The sequence below is a fragment of the Primulina eburnea genome, chromosome 7, assembly GCF_022965805.1.
Source record: "Primulina eburnea isolate SZY01 chromosome 7, ASM2296580v1, whole genome shotgun sequence".
NCBI classification, from domain to species: Eukaryota; Viridiplantae; Streptophyta; class Magnoliopsida; order Lamiales; family Gesneriaceae; genus Primulina; species Primulina eburnea.
In genome coordinates this window covers 14,042,964-14,061,418 of record NC_133107.1, presented here as the reverse complement: position 1 = coordinate 14,061,418, position 18,455 = coordinate 14,042,964, and the positions used below count along the sequence as shown (strand labels likewise).

General features: G+C 37.1%; 1 protein-coding gene across 1 annotated transcript; it reads left to right on the top strand.

Annotated features, from left to right (window-relative positions):
- Window positions 1-7,287: 7,287 nt before the first annotated feature.
- LOC140836159 (uncharacterized) lies at window positions 7,288-15,215 on the top strand. Its single transcript, XM_073201567.1, has 3 exons — window positions 7,288-7,435; window positions 8,568-9,734; window positions 15,121-15,215. The coding sequence occupies exons 2-3, from the start codon at window positions 8,570-8,572 to the stop codon at window positions 15,174-15,176; spliced, it is 1,221 nt and encodes a 406-aa protein (XP_073057668.1). The 5' UTR covers window positions 7,288-7,435; window positions 8,568-8,569; the 3' UTR covers window positions 15,177-15,215.
- Window positions 15,216-18,455: the final 3,240 nt, after the last annotated feature.

Genomic DNA, 18,455 nt, shown 5'->3' with positions numbered 1-18,455 from the left:
CGGATCATGGTAAGAGCGTCTAGTAGCATCGCCCCATGATCCCCTAGGTATCACTGATAGTGCCTGCAAGAACCAGTCGATTATGATTAACGTATAGTACGGTCCCTTCATCTCATATATCTCGATCGAATCTCCAACCATTGGTTCATCGAGGTTGCATAATAATTCGATAACTATGTGATAACTATAATAGTGGCATCGCGTGTACTATTGGAGAACTCCTTCTCCAACGTACATTTCATACTCTAGCCAGAGATTCCATGCACTATTATTTCATCAGATCACATAGGTTATCCATACCCACAGGTGAGCGGTGAATCCCCTACTACTATGCACTGGCTCCTATATGTATCGCAACTGTACCCAACCTCGCCACCTGATAACTCTCCTGGAGTTGGTAAACGAGTCAAAGCACAGCCCTAGCATATAAAGCCTCAGTGTTGTCCCGGGTCGTAAGGACTAATGGTGTACAATCATAACCACAGACTTATCCTCTCGAAGAATGATAACCACTTGAAAAGTCCGAGGGAGGGTTGTTCGGTATAATCATCATATGATTACCCATCTGCATGTTTGGACATCTACATGCCCTTACCAAGAAACGTAGTACACAACATCACAGATGCTAGTCTCGAGCTCAAGCAGCATTTATCCCTGTTTTATGCGGCTGAATCGACTAGGAACGAATTTAGAATATGCAGTGTTTACAAATGAGTTTCAACATCGAATTACGATTCATTTGTATTAAAGCATAATCAAGGATTTTATCTATGCTGTTTGCATGGGTATACAGATAAGGTAAAACAAGACCATAAAAAGTTAATTTATATTAAAATAAAGATTGTTTATTTCACTTGAGTCAATAAATTCCCTAGCCAACCGTTGGCTTGCAGGGCATCTACTCTAACAATCTCCCACTTGCCCTAGAGCCAACTACCCTTAATCCCATTGCTTCGCGATGCTTTTCAAACAATGGTCCTGGCAAGGGCTATGTAAGTGGATCAGCAACATTATCTGCAGAAGGGAGTCTTTCGACTGATATGTCCCCTCTTCCCACAATCTCCCGTATGATGTGGAACTTCCTCAGTACATATTTGGATCGCTGATGAGACCTTGGTTCCTTTGCTTGTGCAACTGCACCAGTGTTGTCCCAGTACAACGAGACTGGATCAACTCCATTAGGAATAACGACCAACTCTTGGACAAAATTCCTCATCCAAATTGCCTCTTTGGCTGCATCAGATGCAACAATGTATTCAGCTTCAGTGGTGGAATCCGCAATGGTGTCTTGCTTGGAACCTTTCTAAAAAACAGCCGCACCATATAGCATGAATACAAAGCCAGAGGTCGATTTCGAATCATTTACGTCACATTGGAATCTTGAATCATTATAGCCTTCCAATTTTAATTATACACCCCCATAGACCATGAACAATTTCTTAGTCCTTCTTAAGTACTTAAGAATGTCTTTCACGGCCTTCCAATGCATTGGACCAGGGTTCGCCTGATATCTGCTTGTAACACTCAAAGCAAAAACAATGTCAGGACGTGTCGATATTATACCATACATAATACTACCAATAGTCGAAGCATATGGAATACGTGTCATCATCTCTATCTCTTCATCAGTTTTGGGACACATCGCTTTAGATAGAGTAATACCATGACACATTGGTAAGTATCCTCTCTTGGACTCTTCCATAGAGAATCGTTTTATAATGGTATCGATATATGTGGCTTGGGTGAGTCCGAGCATCCTCTTTAATCTATCTCTATAGATTTGTATTCCCAATACGTAGGATGCTTCACCCATGTCTTTCATGGAGAATTTATTGCCTAACCATACTTTAGTTGATTGCAGTAATCCTACATCATTCTCAATGAGCAGGATATCATCAACGTAAAGTATTAGGAATGTCACTGCACTCCCACTAACTTTCTTGTACACACACGGTTCCTCAGGATTCTTAGCAAAACCAAACTCTTTGATAGTGCTATCAAATATGAGGTTCCAACTCCTTGACTCCTGCTTGAGACCATATATTGATTTCTGAAGTTTGCATACATTATGCTCACTTCCTACTGATGTGTATCCCTCGGGTTGAGACATATAAATTTCTTCTTTGATGTCTTCATTGAGGAAAATAGTCTTTACATCTATTTGTCATATATCATAGTCATACCATGCTGCTATGGCTAGTAGTATTCTAATGGACTTAAACATAGCAACTGGTGAAAAAGTTTCCTCATAGTCAACTCTTTGCCTTTGAGTATAACCTTTTGCAACCAGACTTGCTTTGAAGGTCATGTTGCGACTTTGATTGTTGCACTCCCAAGAGCAGGTTGTCCACAAGTAGTATAATGCGGTGAGTCCGAATATCGTATCCACAAGGAAGCTAAGGTAATTACAAGTCCACTACAATATCTTTTTGTTTTGTTTTTGTTTTTGTTTCTTTTTAATTTTAGTTGTTTGAATCTTCAATGGGTAAATTTTAATTGTTCAAATTTTAATTTAAGTAGTTGAGATTAAAGGATCCAATCTTGGTATTTTAATAAAGTTAACATTAACGAACAATATTGAAATCCACTTAATAAAATGGTTCCAATATATTAAATAATCATATTTATATTATGTTATATATTATTATCTTATAAGTATATAATATATACTAAAACTTATAAATGTGGTCAAGTATTTATTGTGCTATATATATTTGTAAACACTAAATCAAGGTTCCCACTTTAAATGGTTGGTAAAACCAAACTAACATTTAAATGGTACCGAGAAATTAATATTATGATATATTTATATATAATAAATCAAGGTTTCCACTTTAAATGGTTGGTAAAACCAAACTAACATTTAAATGGTACCAAGAAATTAATATTATAATATATTCATATATAATAAATCAAGGCATACACTTTAAATGGTTGGTAATACAAAACTAACATTTAAATGGTTCCAAGAATTTAGTGTAATATATAGCAACAATAAATCAAAACTCCCACTTATAAGTAGGGTATAAAAATACTTAAAAAAATAAATATAACATAAACAATAAATATTGATTATATAATATAAAACATAGATTCTTACCTTTTAGTAACCTTATTATCATGCCAAAAGTTTCACCTTTTCATCTCAACTTTAGGAAGCTAGCTATTCATTATTCAAAGTGTAAAACTTTGAATATGAAATTATCATGCTAATTATATTTAAATGAAGAAATAAAGGAAAAATATAGAGAGAAATATTATGAACTCAAAGGTTTGTTCATAGAATGAGGGATATCTCAATACATTACAATGCACCCCTATTTATAGCCAAATTTGGGGAGACAACCACAAATAAAATATTATTTTTTACACAAAAGTCTTCATTGGTTTTCCAAGATATTATATTATATTACATATCACTTTTGAAAATCTTCTTCTCCGAATTTGCTTCTTCACATAAAAAGAAACATGTGGATAATTGAGTTGTGTAGTTGTGGTATTTTTTTCAAACCATTTGACCAAGTAATTTGAGAGAAACTAGAGCATGGTAAAACTGTCACTCCTTTGGTAACTTTATTTGTTGCTTAATTTGATCCCACTTGTGAGAAGATTTTTATCTCATGCTTGCTACCAATATTGTAGATATTAACATCAACTTTCTACAGGTCCAAGAATCATCTTAATCCCATTTGCAACGCCAAGTTTATTCTTGTTTTATCGAACCTGTAAAAAATAGTAAAAACTTGTAATTACACAACAACTTATATTTTATACAATTTATTATAAAATATATAACATTTAATAAAACAAAAACTATATATTTATATTATAAAACATTTAATTAATGTACAATTTCTATGTTTATCAGGTCACTACCTTCCCATCCGCCCCAAGCTTTCTTTTGTAGATCCATTTGCATTATATGGAAACGATTCCCTCAGGTGGATCCACTAATGTCCAGACTTGGTTTGAATACATAGAGTCCATTTCTGACTGCATGGCTTCAAGCCATTTGGTTGAATCAGTATCAGATAATGCTTCTTTGAAATTCATTGGATCACATCCAACACAAGACTCATCATGGCCTTGTTCATGAAGAAGCGTATATCTTGCAGGTGGTCTAATAACCCTATCAGACCTTCTAGAAGCTTGTACTTCAACTACTGGTTCTTGGGAAATGGGTTCAACTTCTATAGTTGATGGAGTATCTTGAATTTCTTCAAGTTCTATCATCTTGTATTTTCTATCTAATTGTTAGACATGAATTTTATTGTGGCGATGTTAACTAAAACCAGCAAACCATAACAGTAGACTAACTTATCAGAAGCTACTGGTCTAGTAAAACTAAAGCAGTAGAAAGGATAGAAATACAGAACCAGTAGAAGACGTTGCCTAACGTTACTACTTTAATTGTTACCGTTAAAGTTCCTAGCACTAGTATTAATTGCAGCATTAAATACTATATAGAGTCATTTAATGCACTTTACCCAATTAAGTATAAAACAAGACTGATTGTTTTATAGCTTTTCTGCAGGAACCTCTTTTGGTAATAAAGCTGATTGTATCAGTTATCTGAATACATCCTCTGATTATGAACGTTGAACTCAGTCGCTTATATATACATGGAACAAATCCTTATACGACACGACACTTTGAATAACATCATTTTTCAAGGATCAAAGCTATTTTCACTGATCAGACAATCTCGAAATTCCTTGAATACTTAGAGTTCAACACAAAGAAAAGTAGCACACACTTCATAGCTAATATCTGATCTTTTGAAGATCATCTTGTGCTACTGATTCTTACACTCTTCACAATCTTTACATCACTTATACTTTATCAGTAAGAGTTTGTAATCTGAAAAGAGTCTTTTCAGAACTTTGTGTATCACATTATTTGTGAGTTGAGTAACTAAGAGTTTCAGTAGGCTAAGGTGTAAGTCCTTCTGAACTGGGTGTGTACAAGAGTTGTACTGTAATATCCAAAGTCTTTTAGTTATACCTTCTGGAAACAGAAGAAGATGAGACGTAGAAAATTTTATCTTCGAACTTCCATAAACAACTGCTGCCTACTGTTATTATTGTTTTTCTACTACTTCATCATATTGTTTCCGCACATATTATTGTAATCTAGGTGAAGGTGTACGCACAAGATAAACTACTATCTCTAACAGGATTTTAGTGCCTCATCGAAAGAGAAAGAAAAACGAGTAGAGTTTATTCACCCCCCCTCTAAACTCAATTCCTTTTCCAAAAAGGTGGCATTTCTTGAAACAAACACTTTTGCTTCATTGGGATGATATAAATAATATCCAACAAAATTTTTTGGATATCCTACGAAGTAGCACAAAGTAGATCTACTATCCAATTTGTCTCTCACTGATGGCTTCACGTAAGCAGGACATCCTCTATTGTCATGTAACAATACTTGGGAGTTTTTCCCATCCATATCTCATATGGTGTTTTATCCACTGCTTTAGTATAAACATTATTCAACAACATTGCCGCAGTTTCAAGCGCAAAGCCCCAAAACGATGTAGGCAATTCAGTGAATCTCATCATTGATCGAACCATGTCCAACAAGGTTCTCTTGACATTCAGAAACACCATTCAATTATGATGTTGCTGGTGGAGTCGACTGTGAGAGAATCTCATTCTCTTTTAGATAACCCAAAAATTCAGCACTTAAGTATTCTCCACCTAGATCAGATCGAAGTGCCTTAATACTTCTTTCTTGCTAATTTTCTACTTTAGATTTGAATTCTTTGAACTTTTCAAATGCTTCAGATTTGTGTATTATCAAATAAACTCACCCATACCTCGAACGGTCATCAATAAAAGTAATGAAGTAGGATTGCCCATATTTTGTGCTAACACCTAGCGGGCCACAAACGTTTGTGTGGATCAAATCCAATAGACCATGTGCACGTTCCACGTTTCCATTGAATGGAGTCTTAGTCATTTTTCCTTTTAAACAGGACTTACAAGCATGTAGAGAATTTATGTCTAACAAGTCAAACATGCCTTCTCCCACTAGCTTGTGCATCCTTCTTTGGGAAATATGACCTAGTCTAGCGTGCCATATTTGTGTGGGATTTGGATCATCTAACTTTCTTTTGTTTGTTTGTAATGCCCGAATTTTGATATAATATGGCAGTAGTTGTGATGGTTCTTGGCTTACGTTATGATATGAATGGTAATGATGTTATAGAATGGAATAGATAATGGATGGGTAGAATCAAAGGTGGAATTTGAGCTAAATAGGTAATGGATGTGCAGAAATGGTATGAAAAATATGGCACAAGTTGTGGTTTTTAGCATAATGTTTTGTATATTGATCCAATTGATGTGAGGTCTTTTCCATTAGAAAGATAAGACATAAGGCTATAACTTTCCAGTTTTGAGTTTTGTTCAAATCATTAGGGAAGACGAGCCAAAAGCGCCCCGAAGTGTGTCGTACGTATCGTCGTTCCTACAATGACACATGTTGGGAGAATTGGCATAACTTTTTACTCAGACCTCCAAATGAGCTGAAATTTTGGGAGATGAAAGCCAAGACATAGGGCTACAACTTTGTAGTTTACCACTTTTCCTAATTCTGGCCGGAAGAGGCGTTTCTGAAGCGATCTTTGGAGAAGATGTGCGCAGAGTATAGAGCGCACCCGCGGTCCTTACTCTGCCGCACCCGCGGTCTTGATTATCAAAATTTTGGATGATTTGACGAAGGCACACCGCACCCGCGGTGCTTAGGTTAGCGCAACCGCGGTCTGTGAATAGTAAAATCGTGTTTTTGGTGTTTTAAGGTATAAAATAGGTGGAGACTTCACTTTGCTCTCATTTCTTTCCATTCTCTCGGTTTCTTCAGAGCAAGGAAGCTGGGGTTCCTTTTCCTTTCATTTCCTTCCTTTGATTCAAGCATTTTGTTGGATTATTGAAGTGAGATCAAGATAGTTTTGGGTTCAAGGAAGCTAAGGTAAGATTTTGTTCTAGTTTGTTCTTAGTTTTTGGTGTTGGAGATGTTATGGGTTTGTTGATAGTGTTGGTATATGGATTAATTGATATGGGTTGATGATTATTGAGATGTTGATGGCATTGTTGTATTGATATTTTTGATAAGAAATGGAATTGAAGAGGAGCTAACTCTTTATCATGCACGCCAAGTGTTTGACAAAATGATTCAATGAATATTTTTATCTCATATTACGGTTAAGAAATGATATGGATTATTTCTTTACGCAATTGTTGGAATTTGAGTTTTCTTGAATATATGAATTGTGGATATTGATTTGAAGCCGTATTGAATTGATTATGAATTTTGGAACAGAAACTACTCTGTTTTGATAAATGATCCGAGTTCTTGAGTTATAGTAGAATTCAGAGGTTGAAGACTTCTCATCTACACATTTCGATCTTCTTTTGGTAATATTTGAAAGGTATGTTACGGTCGATAACATACGAGGTAAAAAGTATCATTTTTATTTTAAATTGAAAACTCTATGGCTCGATGAATTATTGGTGATTTGATGATGATTGTTGTATTGAGATGAGTTTATTATGAATTCGAAATGATGATATTGATTTGCATCATTGCATTGCATATTGAGCCAGTTTTTGATTCAGATTTGATATGTCGGAGGTCGCCTTGATATATTGATTTGTTGGACGTATGGGGCTATAGTTGAGTTGGCATAGTGTATGCGGAGGTTGCTGCTATGGCCTGAACACTCTCTATAGGCGCACCATAGTCTTGGGATTGTAGAACACAGCACCCCACCCCGAGCGGTTGAGTCGGTGGATGTTGCTGGGTGATTCTATTCCCTTGGGTACCCTATGACCAGATGATTCACTTGATCTTGAGATTTATTGATAGCCCACAGCTTCTGATCATGCATTGCATTATATTGCATCTTTATGAATTGTATATAAGATATTTGAAATTTTAATTCTCATATGTTATTGATTGTATAATTATGGGTTTATACTCACCGGCATGTCGGCTACCTCTTGTTTTCATGTGCTTGACGGTAGGTGAGGCGAGGCTTGGGATGCCAGAGTCCAGTTCCAGGCGAGGTGATACGAGTTAGAGTGGGATTCTCGGGTCTTAGGAGCTATTTGATGATGTTTGGATTTCTTTGGTTCACTACTTTATGTTGTCATTTGAAAATTTTATTTCAAATAATTGAGACATTTAAATTATTCTGACGATGTTTATGTCAGTTTGTGAACAAGAAATTATGTATTTATTAAATTGTTCGGTTTGATACATTTAAAATTATTAGTATTAGATATTGGACCCGGGGCCCCATATTAGGTGGTATCAGAGCGTAAGATATTTGGGAACAGGGTAGATCGAGTCAGTTTTAATTTCTTGATCATGTGATATATTTGCTGGAATTTTCATTGTGCTATGATGTGAAATACATGATTTAAATTGAGATATTATATTGTTGAGCTTTATTCGAGATTTTTGAGATTGTTGAGTCTCAAGAGCCAGAGATGATTGATACAAGATTGAGATGATTATGAGATTGTGATTTTATATGTGTTTGATCTATTTTATATCAGACATGGCTACTCGAGGTAGAGGTCGTGGTAGACCTAGACAGGACATACCAGTGGCACAAGATCAGGGCAGTGCTACTCATACTCAGATGGATATAACTCCGACTCCGATGGAGATACTGTTAGCCAGATTTCAGTCTTTGCACCCACCGATGTTGAAGGGTACCGAGAATGCATTCGAGTGTGAGAACTGGTTGGAGAATATAGATCAATTATTTGAATCTCTTGAGTATCCAGATGATCGTAGAATAAAGTTAGTTGTTCATCAGTTATTAGATGTTGCTAAGAGTTGGTGGATCATGACCAAGAAAGCTTTAGAGGGGCGAGGTACGATTGTTACCTGGGATATTTTTAAATCTGAATTTTATCAGCGTTTCTTTCCTACCTCTTACAGGAAAGATAGGGGAGCCGAGTTTGCAAATTTAAAGCAGGGAAATCTGAATATTGAGGACTATGTTGCTAAGTTCTCGAATTTACTGAGATTTGCTCCTCATGTAGCATCCGATGAAGAAGCGAAGGCCGATCATTTCATAAATGGTCTTAATCCTGATATCTTTACCCTGGTTAATACTGGAAGGCCTAACACTTTTGCTGAGGCTCTTGATCGAGCCAAGGGAGCTGAAACTGGAATTATTAGGCAGAGAGGTTTTCAGTATTCGCAACGACCCCAACAGCCACAGTTCCGACAGCAGTTCAGACAGGGTAATAGTGGCGGTAACAGTGGAAATATTAGAGAGCAGTTCAAGGCTAGAGGGAAGCAATTTAAGAGACATGGCAGTAATTTTTCAAGTTCTAGTGGATCGAGACAGTCTGGTTCAGTTCAGAGTACTGGTTATTCAAGTCCGACTTGTGGTCAATGTGGTGGTAGACATTATACCGATCAGTGTAGAGGAATCTCAGGAGCTTGCCACTTGTGTAACCAGGTGGGACACTATGCTCGAGTGTGTCCTAACCGTGGCAGTGATATGTCTCAGAGTGGGGGATCATCGAGACAGACACCTCACCAGAATCGTCAGACCCCTACAGTTCATTCTTATCAGCAGTCAAACTGGTCAGATCAGAACAAACAGAGTGGTGGCCACAGAGTAGGACATCCACCTAGACAACATGCTCGAGTTTTTGCACTCACTGAGGATGAGGCAAATAATGCTCCAGATAATGTCATTGCAGGTAATTGTTTTCTCTCAGGTTATCCTGCTTATGTTTTGATGGATACTGGTGCATCACATACTTTCATAGCCGAACACTTTGTCACATTGCATTCATTGAATTCTATGCCATTATCATCTACATTATCTATTTCTACTCCACTGGGCAAAATGATGAGGTCAGCTGAAATGATAAATGGTTGTGAATTTCGTTATGAGGATAATGTTATTGAGTTTGATTGTATTGTATTGGAGATGTCTGATTTCGACTGCATAGTTGGCATTGACATGTTGACAAGATACAGGGCTACTGTAGATTGTTTTCAGAAGGTTGTTAAGTTTAGACCTGATATGACAGATCACTGGACGTTCTATGGTAAGGGTTCTCGAGCTAAGATTCCTTTGATATCTGTTTTGTCCATGACTCGTTTGTTGCAGAAAGGAGCCGAATGTTTCTTGGTTTATGCGATTGATATTTCAAGGTCAGTACCTAAATTGGCAGATATTGCAATTGTTAGTGAATTTTCAGATGTATTTCCAGATGAAATTCCAGGATTTCCTCCAGTCCGAGAGGTTGAGTTCAACATTGAGTTGATGCCAGGTACACAGCCTATTTCTAGAGCTCCTTATAGGATGGCGCCAATTGAACTGAAGGAACTAAAGGAACAACTTGAGGATCTATTGGCTAAAGGATATATAAGACCAAGTGTTTCACCTTGGGGTGCTCCGGTTTTATTTGTGAAGAAGAAAGACGGGTCTATGAGGCTTTGTGTTGATTATAGACAGTTGAATAAAGCCACAATAAAGAATAAGTATCCTTTGCCAAGGATTGATGATCTATTTGACCAGTTGCAGGGTTCTTCAGTATATTCTAAGATTGATTTAAGATCCGGATATCATCGGTTAAGAGTTAGAGAGGCAGATGTGCCTAAGACTGCTTTTCGTACCAGGTATGGGCATTTTGAATTTTTGGTTATGCCTTTTGGGTTGACCAATGCACCTGCGGTATTTATGGATTTGATGAACCGTGTGTTTCAACGGTATATAGATCAATTTGTTGTGATCTTCATTGATGATATTCTTATTTATTCAAAATCTGAATCTGAGCATGCCGAGCACTTGAGAGCTGTTTTGCAAATTTTGAGAACTGAAAAGTTGTATGCTAAATTATCCAAATGCGAGTTTTGGTTGGATAGAGTGGTATTCCTTGGACATGTGATTTCAAGTGCAGGTATATCAGTTGATCCGAGTAAAGTTGAGGCAGTCATCAATTGGTCTAGACCGACATCAGTTCCTGAGGTACGTAGTTTTATGGGTTTGGCAGGATATTATCGAAGATTTATTGAAGGATTCTCACAGATTGCGAGGCCAATTACCCAGTTGACACAAAAGAATGCACCATTTATTTGGTCACAGGCATGTGAGAATAGTTTTGTTGAACTTAAGAAGAGATTGACTAGTGCTCCAGTTCTAACTATTCCATCAGGTGTAGGAGGATTTACAGTGCACACTGATGCTTCACTTCAAGGATTGGGTTGTGTATTAATGCAACATGGTCGTGTTGTTGCCTATGCTTCAAGACAGTTGAAGCCACATGAGTCTAGATACCCAGTGCATGATATGGAACTAGCAGCAGTGGTTTTTGCGCTAAAGATTTGGCGACACTACTTGTATGGTGAGAAATTTGAGATATTCACTGATCATAAGAGTTTGAAATACCTCTTTTCACAAGCAGAGCTAAACATGAGACAGAGGCGTTGGTTAGATTTGTTGAAAGACTATGATTGTGAGATAAAATATTATCCGGGTAAGTCGAATGCAGCAGCCGATGCTTTGAGCAGAAAAGTATGTAATATGTCTTTGATCACTAGCAGTGTATCTGATCTAGTAGAAGAATGTTGTCTTTCTGGTTTGAATTTTGTGGAAAATACTCAACCTGTAAGAGTATTTATGATTCAGGCAGAACCATAGTTGTTTGTTAAAATTAAAGAGGCCCAAAGGTTAGATCAAAGCATTCAGAAATCAGTTGAACTCGTCAGATCAGGACATCGATCAGAATTTTAGGTCAATAATGAGGGTATTTTGTTTGTGAATGATCGTATTGTAGTTCCTGATATTCCAGAGTTGAGGATGCAGATTTTGCGTGATGCTCATTGCAGTAAATTCAGTGTACACCCTGGAAGTAAAAAGATGTACAATGATTTGAAGAAACAATTTTGGTGGAAAAGAATGAAATCTGACATAGCAGAATTTGTTTCTCGTTGTTTAAATTGTCAACAAGTGAAAGCAGAAAGAAAGCGACCAGGAGGTCTTTTGCATAGTCTTAAAGTTCCAGAATGGAAGTGGGATCATATCACCATGGACTTTGTCACAAAATTGCCGAGGTCGTCGAGGGGTTGCGATGCAATTTGGGTTATCGTTGATAGATTAACCAAGTCTTCATGTTTTATTCCTTATCAGATGACATATAGGCATGATCAGATGGCCAGATTGTAAATCAGAGAAGTTTTGAGATTGCATGGTGTTCCTAAGTCAATTGTATCAGATCGTTATCCCAAATTTTCTTCTCATTTTTGGCAGAGTTTACAAGAAGCTCTTGGTACTCGTTTGCATTTGAGTACAACATATCATCCTCAGTCAGACGGACAGTCAGAACGTACTATTCAGACATTAGAGGATATGCTGAGAGCTGTAGTAATGGATTTTGCTATTGGTTGGCAAGATTCGTTACCACTTGTTGAGTTTTCTTATAACAACAGTTATCAAGTGAGTATTGGAATGTCACCATTTGAAGCACTATATGGCAGGAAATGTCGATCTCCTCTATATTGGGACGATTTATCTGAAGCACCAATTGTAGGACCTGATATGATAAAAGATATGACAGAGAAAGTGAAATTGATTCAGAGTCGTATGAGAGCTGCTCAGGATAGAAAGGCTAAGTATGCGAACATCGGAAGACGGCCGTTGAATTTTGAGAAAGGTGACAGAGTTTTTCTGAAAATATCTCCTTTTCGTGGTACAGTTAGATTTGGAAAGAAAGGTAAATTATCACCGAGATTCATAGGTCCGTATGAGATTTTGGAACGTGTTGGTGATTTGGCTTACAGATTAGCTCTTCCTCCTGCATTATCATGTGTTCATGATGTTTTTCATGTGTCTATGTTGAGGAAATATCATCCAGATCCTTCTCATGTACTTCCACCCGATGAGGTTGAGTTAGATCAGACTTTGAGCTACATTGAGAGACCGATTCAGATTCTAGACAGGAAAGATAAACAACTCAGAAATAAATTGATACCATTGGTTAAAGTACAGTGGAACAGACACGGTGTCGAGGAGGCAACTTGGGAGTTAGAAGATAAAATGAGACATAAATATCCAGAGTTATTCAAATGAAGTACGCTTCTATTCTCGGTTTTAATTTCAGTATTGATTATTACATGTTAGACTTGAAAGAGATCATTGATTTCGAGGACGAAATCTACTTTTAGAGGGGAGGAATTGTAATGCCCGAATTTTGATATAATATGGCAGTATTTGTGATGGTTCTTGGCTTACGTTATGATATGAATGGTAATGATGTTATAGAATGGAATAGATAATGGATGGGTAGAATCAAAGGTGGAATTTGAGCTAAATAGGTAATGGATGTGCAGAAACGGTATGAAAAATATGGCACAAGTTGTGGTTTTTAGCATAATGTTTTGTATATTGATCCAATTGATGTGAGGCCTTTTTTAATAGAAAGATAAGACATAAGGCTATAACTTTCCAGTTTTGAGTTTTGTTCAAATCATTAGGGAAGACGAGCCAAAAGCGCCCCGAAGTGTGTCGTACGTATCGTCGTTCCTACAATGACACATGTTGGGAGAATTGGCATAACGTTTTACTCAGACCTCCAAATGAGCTGAAATTTTGGGAGATGAAAGCCAAGACATAGGGCTACAACTTTGTAGTTTACCACATTTCCTAATTCTGGCCGGAAGAGGCGTTTCTGAAGCGATCTTTGGAGAAGATGTGCGCAGAGTATAGAGCGCACCCGCGGTCCTTACTCTGCCGCACCCGCGGTCTTGATTATCAAAATTTTGGATGATTTGACGAAGGCACACCGCACCCGCGGTGCTTAGGTTAGCGCAACCGCGGTCTGTGAATAGTAAAGTCGTGTTTTTGGTGTTTTAAGGTATAAAATAGGTGGAGACTTCACTTTGCTCTCATTTCTTTCCATTCTCTCGGTTTCTTCAGAGCAAGGAAGCTAGGGTTCCTTTTCCTTTCATTTCCTTCCTTTGATTCAAGCATTTTGTTGGATTATTGAAGTGAGATCAAGATAGTTTTGGGTTCAAGGAAGCTAAGGTAAGATTTTGTTCTAGTTTGTTCTTAGTTTTTGGTGTTGGAGATGTTATGGGTTTGTTGATGGTGTTGGTATATGGATTAATTGATATGGGTTGATGATTATTGAGATGTTGATGGCATTGTTGTATTGATATTTTTGATAAGAAATGGAATTGAAGAGGAGCTAACTCTTTATCATGCACGCCAAGTGTTTGACAAAATGATTCAATGAATATTTTTATCTCATATTACGGTTAAGAAATGATATGGATTATTTCTTTACGCAATTGTTGGAATTTGAGTTTTCTTGAATATATAAATTGTGGATATTGATTTGAAGCCGTATTGAATTGATTATGAATTTTGGAACAGAAACTACTCTGTTTTGATAAATGATCCGAGTTCTTGAGTTATAGTAGAATTCAGAGGTTGAAGACTTCTCATCTACACATTTCGATCTTCTTTTGGTAATATTTGAAAGGTATGTTACGGTCGATAACATACGAGGTAAAAAGTATCATTTTTATTTTAAATTGAAAACTCTATGGCTCGATGAATTATTGGTGATTTGATGATGATTGTTGTATTGAGATGAGTTGATTATGAATTCGAAATGATGATATTGATTTGCATCATTGCATTGCATATTGAGCCAGTTTTTGATTCAGATTTGATATGGCGGAGGTCGCCTTGATATATTGATTTGTTGGACGTATGGGGCTATAGTTGAGTTGGCATAGTGTATGCGGAGGTCGCTGCTATGGCCTGAACACTCTCTATAGGCGCACCATAGTCTTGGGATTGTAGAACACAGCACCCCACCCTGAGCGGTTGAGTCGGTGGATGTTTCTGGGTGATTCTATTCCCTTGGGTACCCTATGACCAGATGATTCACTTGATCTTGAGATTTATTGATAGCCCACAGCTTCTGATCATGCATTGCATTATATTGCATCTTTATGAATTGTATATGAGATATTTGAAATTTTAATTCTCATATGTTATTGATTGTATCATACTGGGTTTATACTCACCGGCATGTCGGCTACCTCTTGTTTTCATGTGCTTGACGGTAGGTGAGGCGAGGCTTGGGATGCCAGAGTCCAGTTCCAGGCGAGGTGATACGAGTTAGAGTGGGATTCTCGGGTCTTAGGAGCTATTTGATAATGTTTGGATTTCTTTGGTTCACTACTTTATGTTGTCATTTGAAAATTTTATTTCAAATAATTGAGACATTTAAATTATTCTGACGATGTTTATGTCAGTTTGTGAACAAGAAATTATGTATTTATTAAATCGTTCGGTTTGATACATTTAAAATTATTAGTATTAGATATCGGACCCGGGGCCCCACATTGTTGTTGAAATCGTGTTTACTTGGACATTCGCTTATCATTTCCAGAACATTTCTGGCGCATATAATTTCTTATGTCCGGAATTCTTGCTGTGAAATAAATATGTTCTGACTTATCGGGCTTTGTATGCCTTTTAAGTGTCTTTCAGAGTTTTCTTCTTATTGGGATTGTTTTTCTTGTGAGGGGCAGAACATTTCTTTCCCTTACCTTGTGGGCCATTTTCGTCTGACGAGATGCCCATAAGAAAAACAATAATTTCATGTTTTATGGTGATCTTATAAGTTATAAGCGTATTGACTAGCTCATCAAGGCTATCATCTATCTTATTCAAATTTAAGTTCACCATCACCCCGTCAAATGAGGAAGAGAAAGACAACAATTCATGTTACCTAGTAACTCGTTAGGAATCACATATTCCAGGCCCACCACATCCTCAATAAGCCCAATCATATGTACACCATGCTCATGGGCCAGAGCCCCATCTTGCATGCATGTAGTCATGAGCTTTAAAATGGTGTGCATCACTGTACGAGTTTCATGTGCCATGCAACTCTTACATGCTTATTCGAGTGTCAGCAACATTTAACATTTCCTCAAATTATCCCTACAGTTCATTTGACATAAAAGCGAGTACATTACACTTTAGCTTGCATATTATGGTCCTACCATCTTGCATGCTTTGTCAGTTCAACAAGAGTGATATTAGTGTGTATGTCATTTTCTCTGAATTCAGAACAATTTTCCCAACCAGTCTTGAAAATTAGATTCGATTAGCTTGTTAATAACAAAAATGGATTTCATTTTATAAATTACCCTCCTACTATTTTGACAATTCCACCACCCTCTGATGAAAAAGGGAAATCGTATTTCTTTAGTAGGCACGTAGAGTCCAATTAGCCAATTATAATCCCGAATAATATCATCCAATTATAATTTCTAAAAGGTAGAGTCCAATTGCATCCCTATGCAAACTCCGCATGTTTTGCCTCACGTTTAATAAGGACCCAATAATATGACGTCGTTTATTTTTGCGTGTCAAACCGACCCATCAACGTTGAATTGTAATAGACGGTCGCCATGAGTTCTCCCAATAATATGAGCCGAAGTCATGGGAGTTCCACTCAATTCACATCATATGTCCGGTGGAAGTCACAGCTTTCCGGCGTACAGGCCTCCCCAATAAAATGAGCCAGACACTGTCCGCGGGTAGCGATCAAAATGCAACCCCGGTTGATGGAAGGCAAAGAAAAATTAAACTCTTTTAATTTTTACTTTTTCGGTTTGATATAAATTTTGAATCTTATTCAAAATGTGGGATTTTAATTTTAAAATTGTCTCATCATTTTAATTTAAAAATCGCGTGCCATGAGTTTGTATGTTTGCCGGATTCATGCATCTATATTATATAATAATATACATACATGCATACTAATATATATCACATATATCATAATATGACATTCAACAATAAATAAGGATGATCGATCGCCAACACTATTAGATCCATGTGAGCCATACATGGATCCTAGTCCAAAACCTAGGTGAATGCAGGGATGCAAATGCAATTATTACAAGAGCTTCCAATATTTTACAAGTCTTCGTCTTGATTAGGGGTGCAAACGAACCGAATCGAGCCGAATAATAGTAAAAAAGTCAGGCTCGAATTCGGCTCGAAATAGGTATATTCGAGTTCGAGCTCGATTCGAAGTTCGATAATTTCAAATATTTGGGCTCGAGCTCGGCTCGAAATGAAGTTCGAGTTCGAGTTCGGCTCGAAATATTCGAATATATTTGTGAACTATTCGAATTATTGCTCGGATATTAAGGTTTGAAAGCTCGAAATGCTCGAAATATTCGAAATGTATATATATATATATATATAATTATATTATATTAATAAAATATTAAGGCTCGCGAACTATTCGCGAGCTATCGAACAAAATAATTTGGGCTCGAGTTCGGCTCGAAAAAAAGTTCGAACGTGTTCGAGTTCGGCTCAAATTCGATAAGTTCGAATACGAATCGAATATTTATCGAGCCGGCTCGAAAAACTCGCGAACATGTTCGGTTCGTTTGCAGCCCTAGTCTTGATCATCGGGCCCACCATCTTCCAGTCTTGATCTCCCACTATTTCTAATATTACATTTAAATAGCCATGGAACATAAGGGATACATCTCATGGGGTGGGAACAGGCCATAAACCAGGCCCACTTTAATAATATCAAATATTAAAAAAAACAAATAAAACAGTAAAATATCCTAACATACACCTAACACATTGGTCAAGGCTCTCGATCATCCTTCATGCATTTAATATCAAATATTAACATCAATTTAATTAAACAATTTAATTAATTGATAAATCATATATCTAATAATTTATCACTAACCACAACAATTATTAAAAGATTTAATAAATTAAATAAATTCTTTTATTTAATTTCCAATTAAATCAATAATAATGGATTTCTTGTAAAAACTCATTTTTACTATAAATAATTAAAATCATATTTTAATTATTTATTTTACAAGAAAATTATAAATTTTCCAAAATAAAAATTGAACCAATTTTCAAAATTATCAATTTTACCCAAAATTTTGAAAAATCAGAAAATTGCACCATGCGCCCAAACAATTCAAGCCCACCAATCAGAACGCTTCCCGAGACGATCCTGGGAAGTCCCGCCCGCTGTCCGAACGTTTCGGGCAGTGGAAGCAACCTGTGCGCGCAACGCCGCGCGCAACGTGCGGCGTTGTGCGCCGCGCAGGGCGGCGCACAGCGTGCGGACGTTCCGCACGCTGCGCCGCTCCGCGTGCGCGCGCGGCGCTCCGCACCCGCACGCTGCGCGCGCAGCCCTGCGCTCGATCTGCCCAGAACAGTTCCGGGCAGAGCACGAATTTTGTTTTTTGTTACGAAAATACGAAAAATAATTTTATGGTGCATCAGTTTTTTCTGAAAATTTTCTTGTGTGGTTAGAAATAAATTATTCAATATAATTTAAATCATACGATTCAGAAAACCTGGCACTGATACCACTGTTGGATCTCGGTTTTCT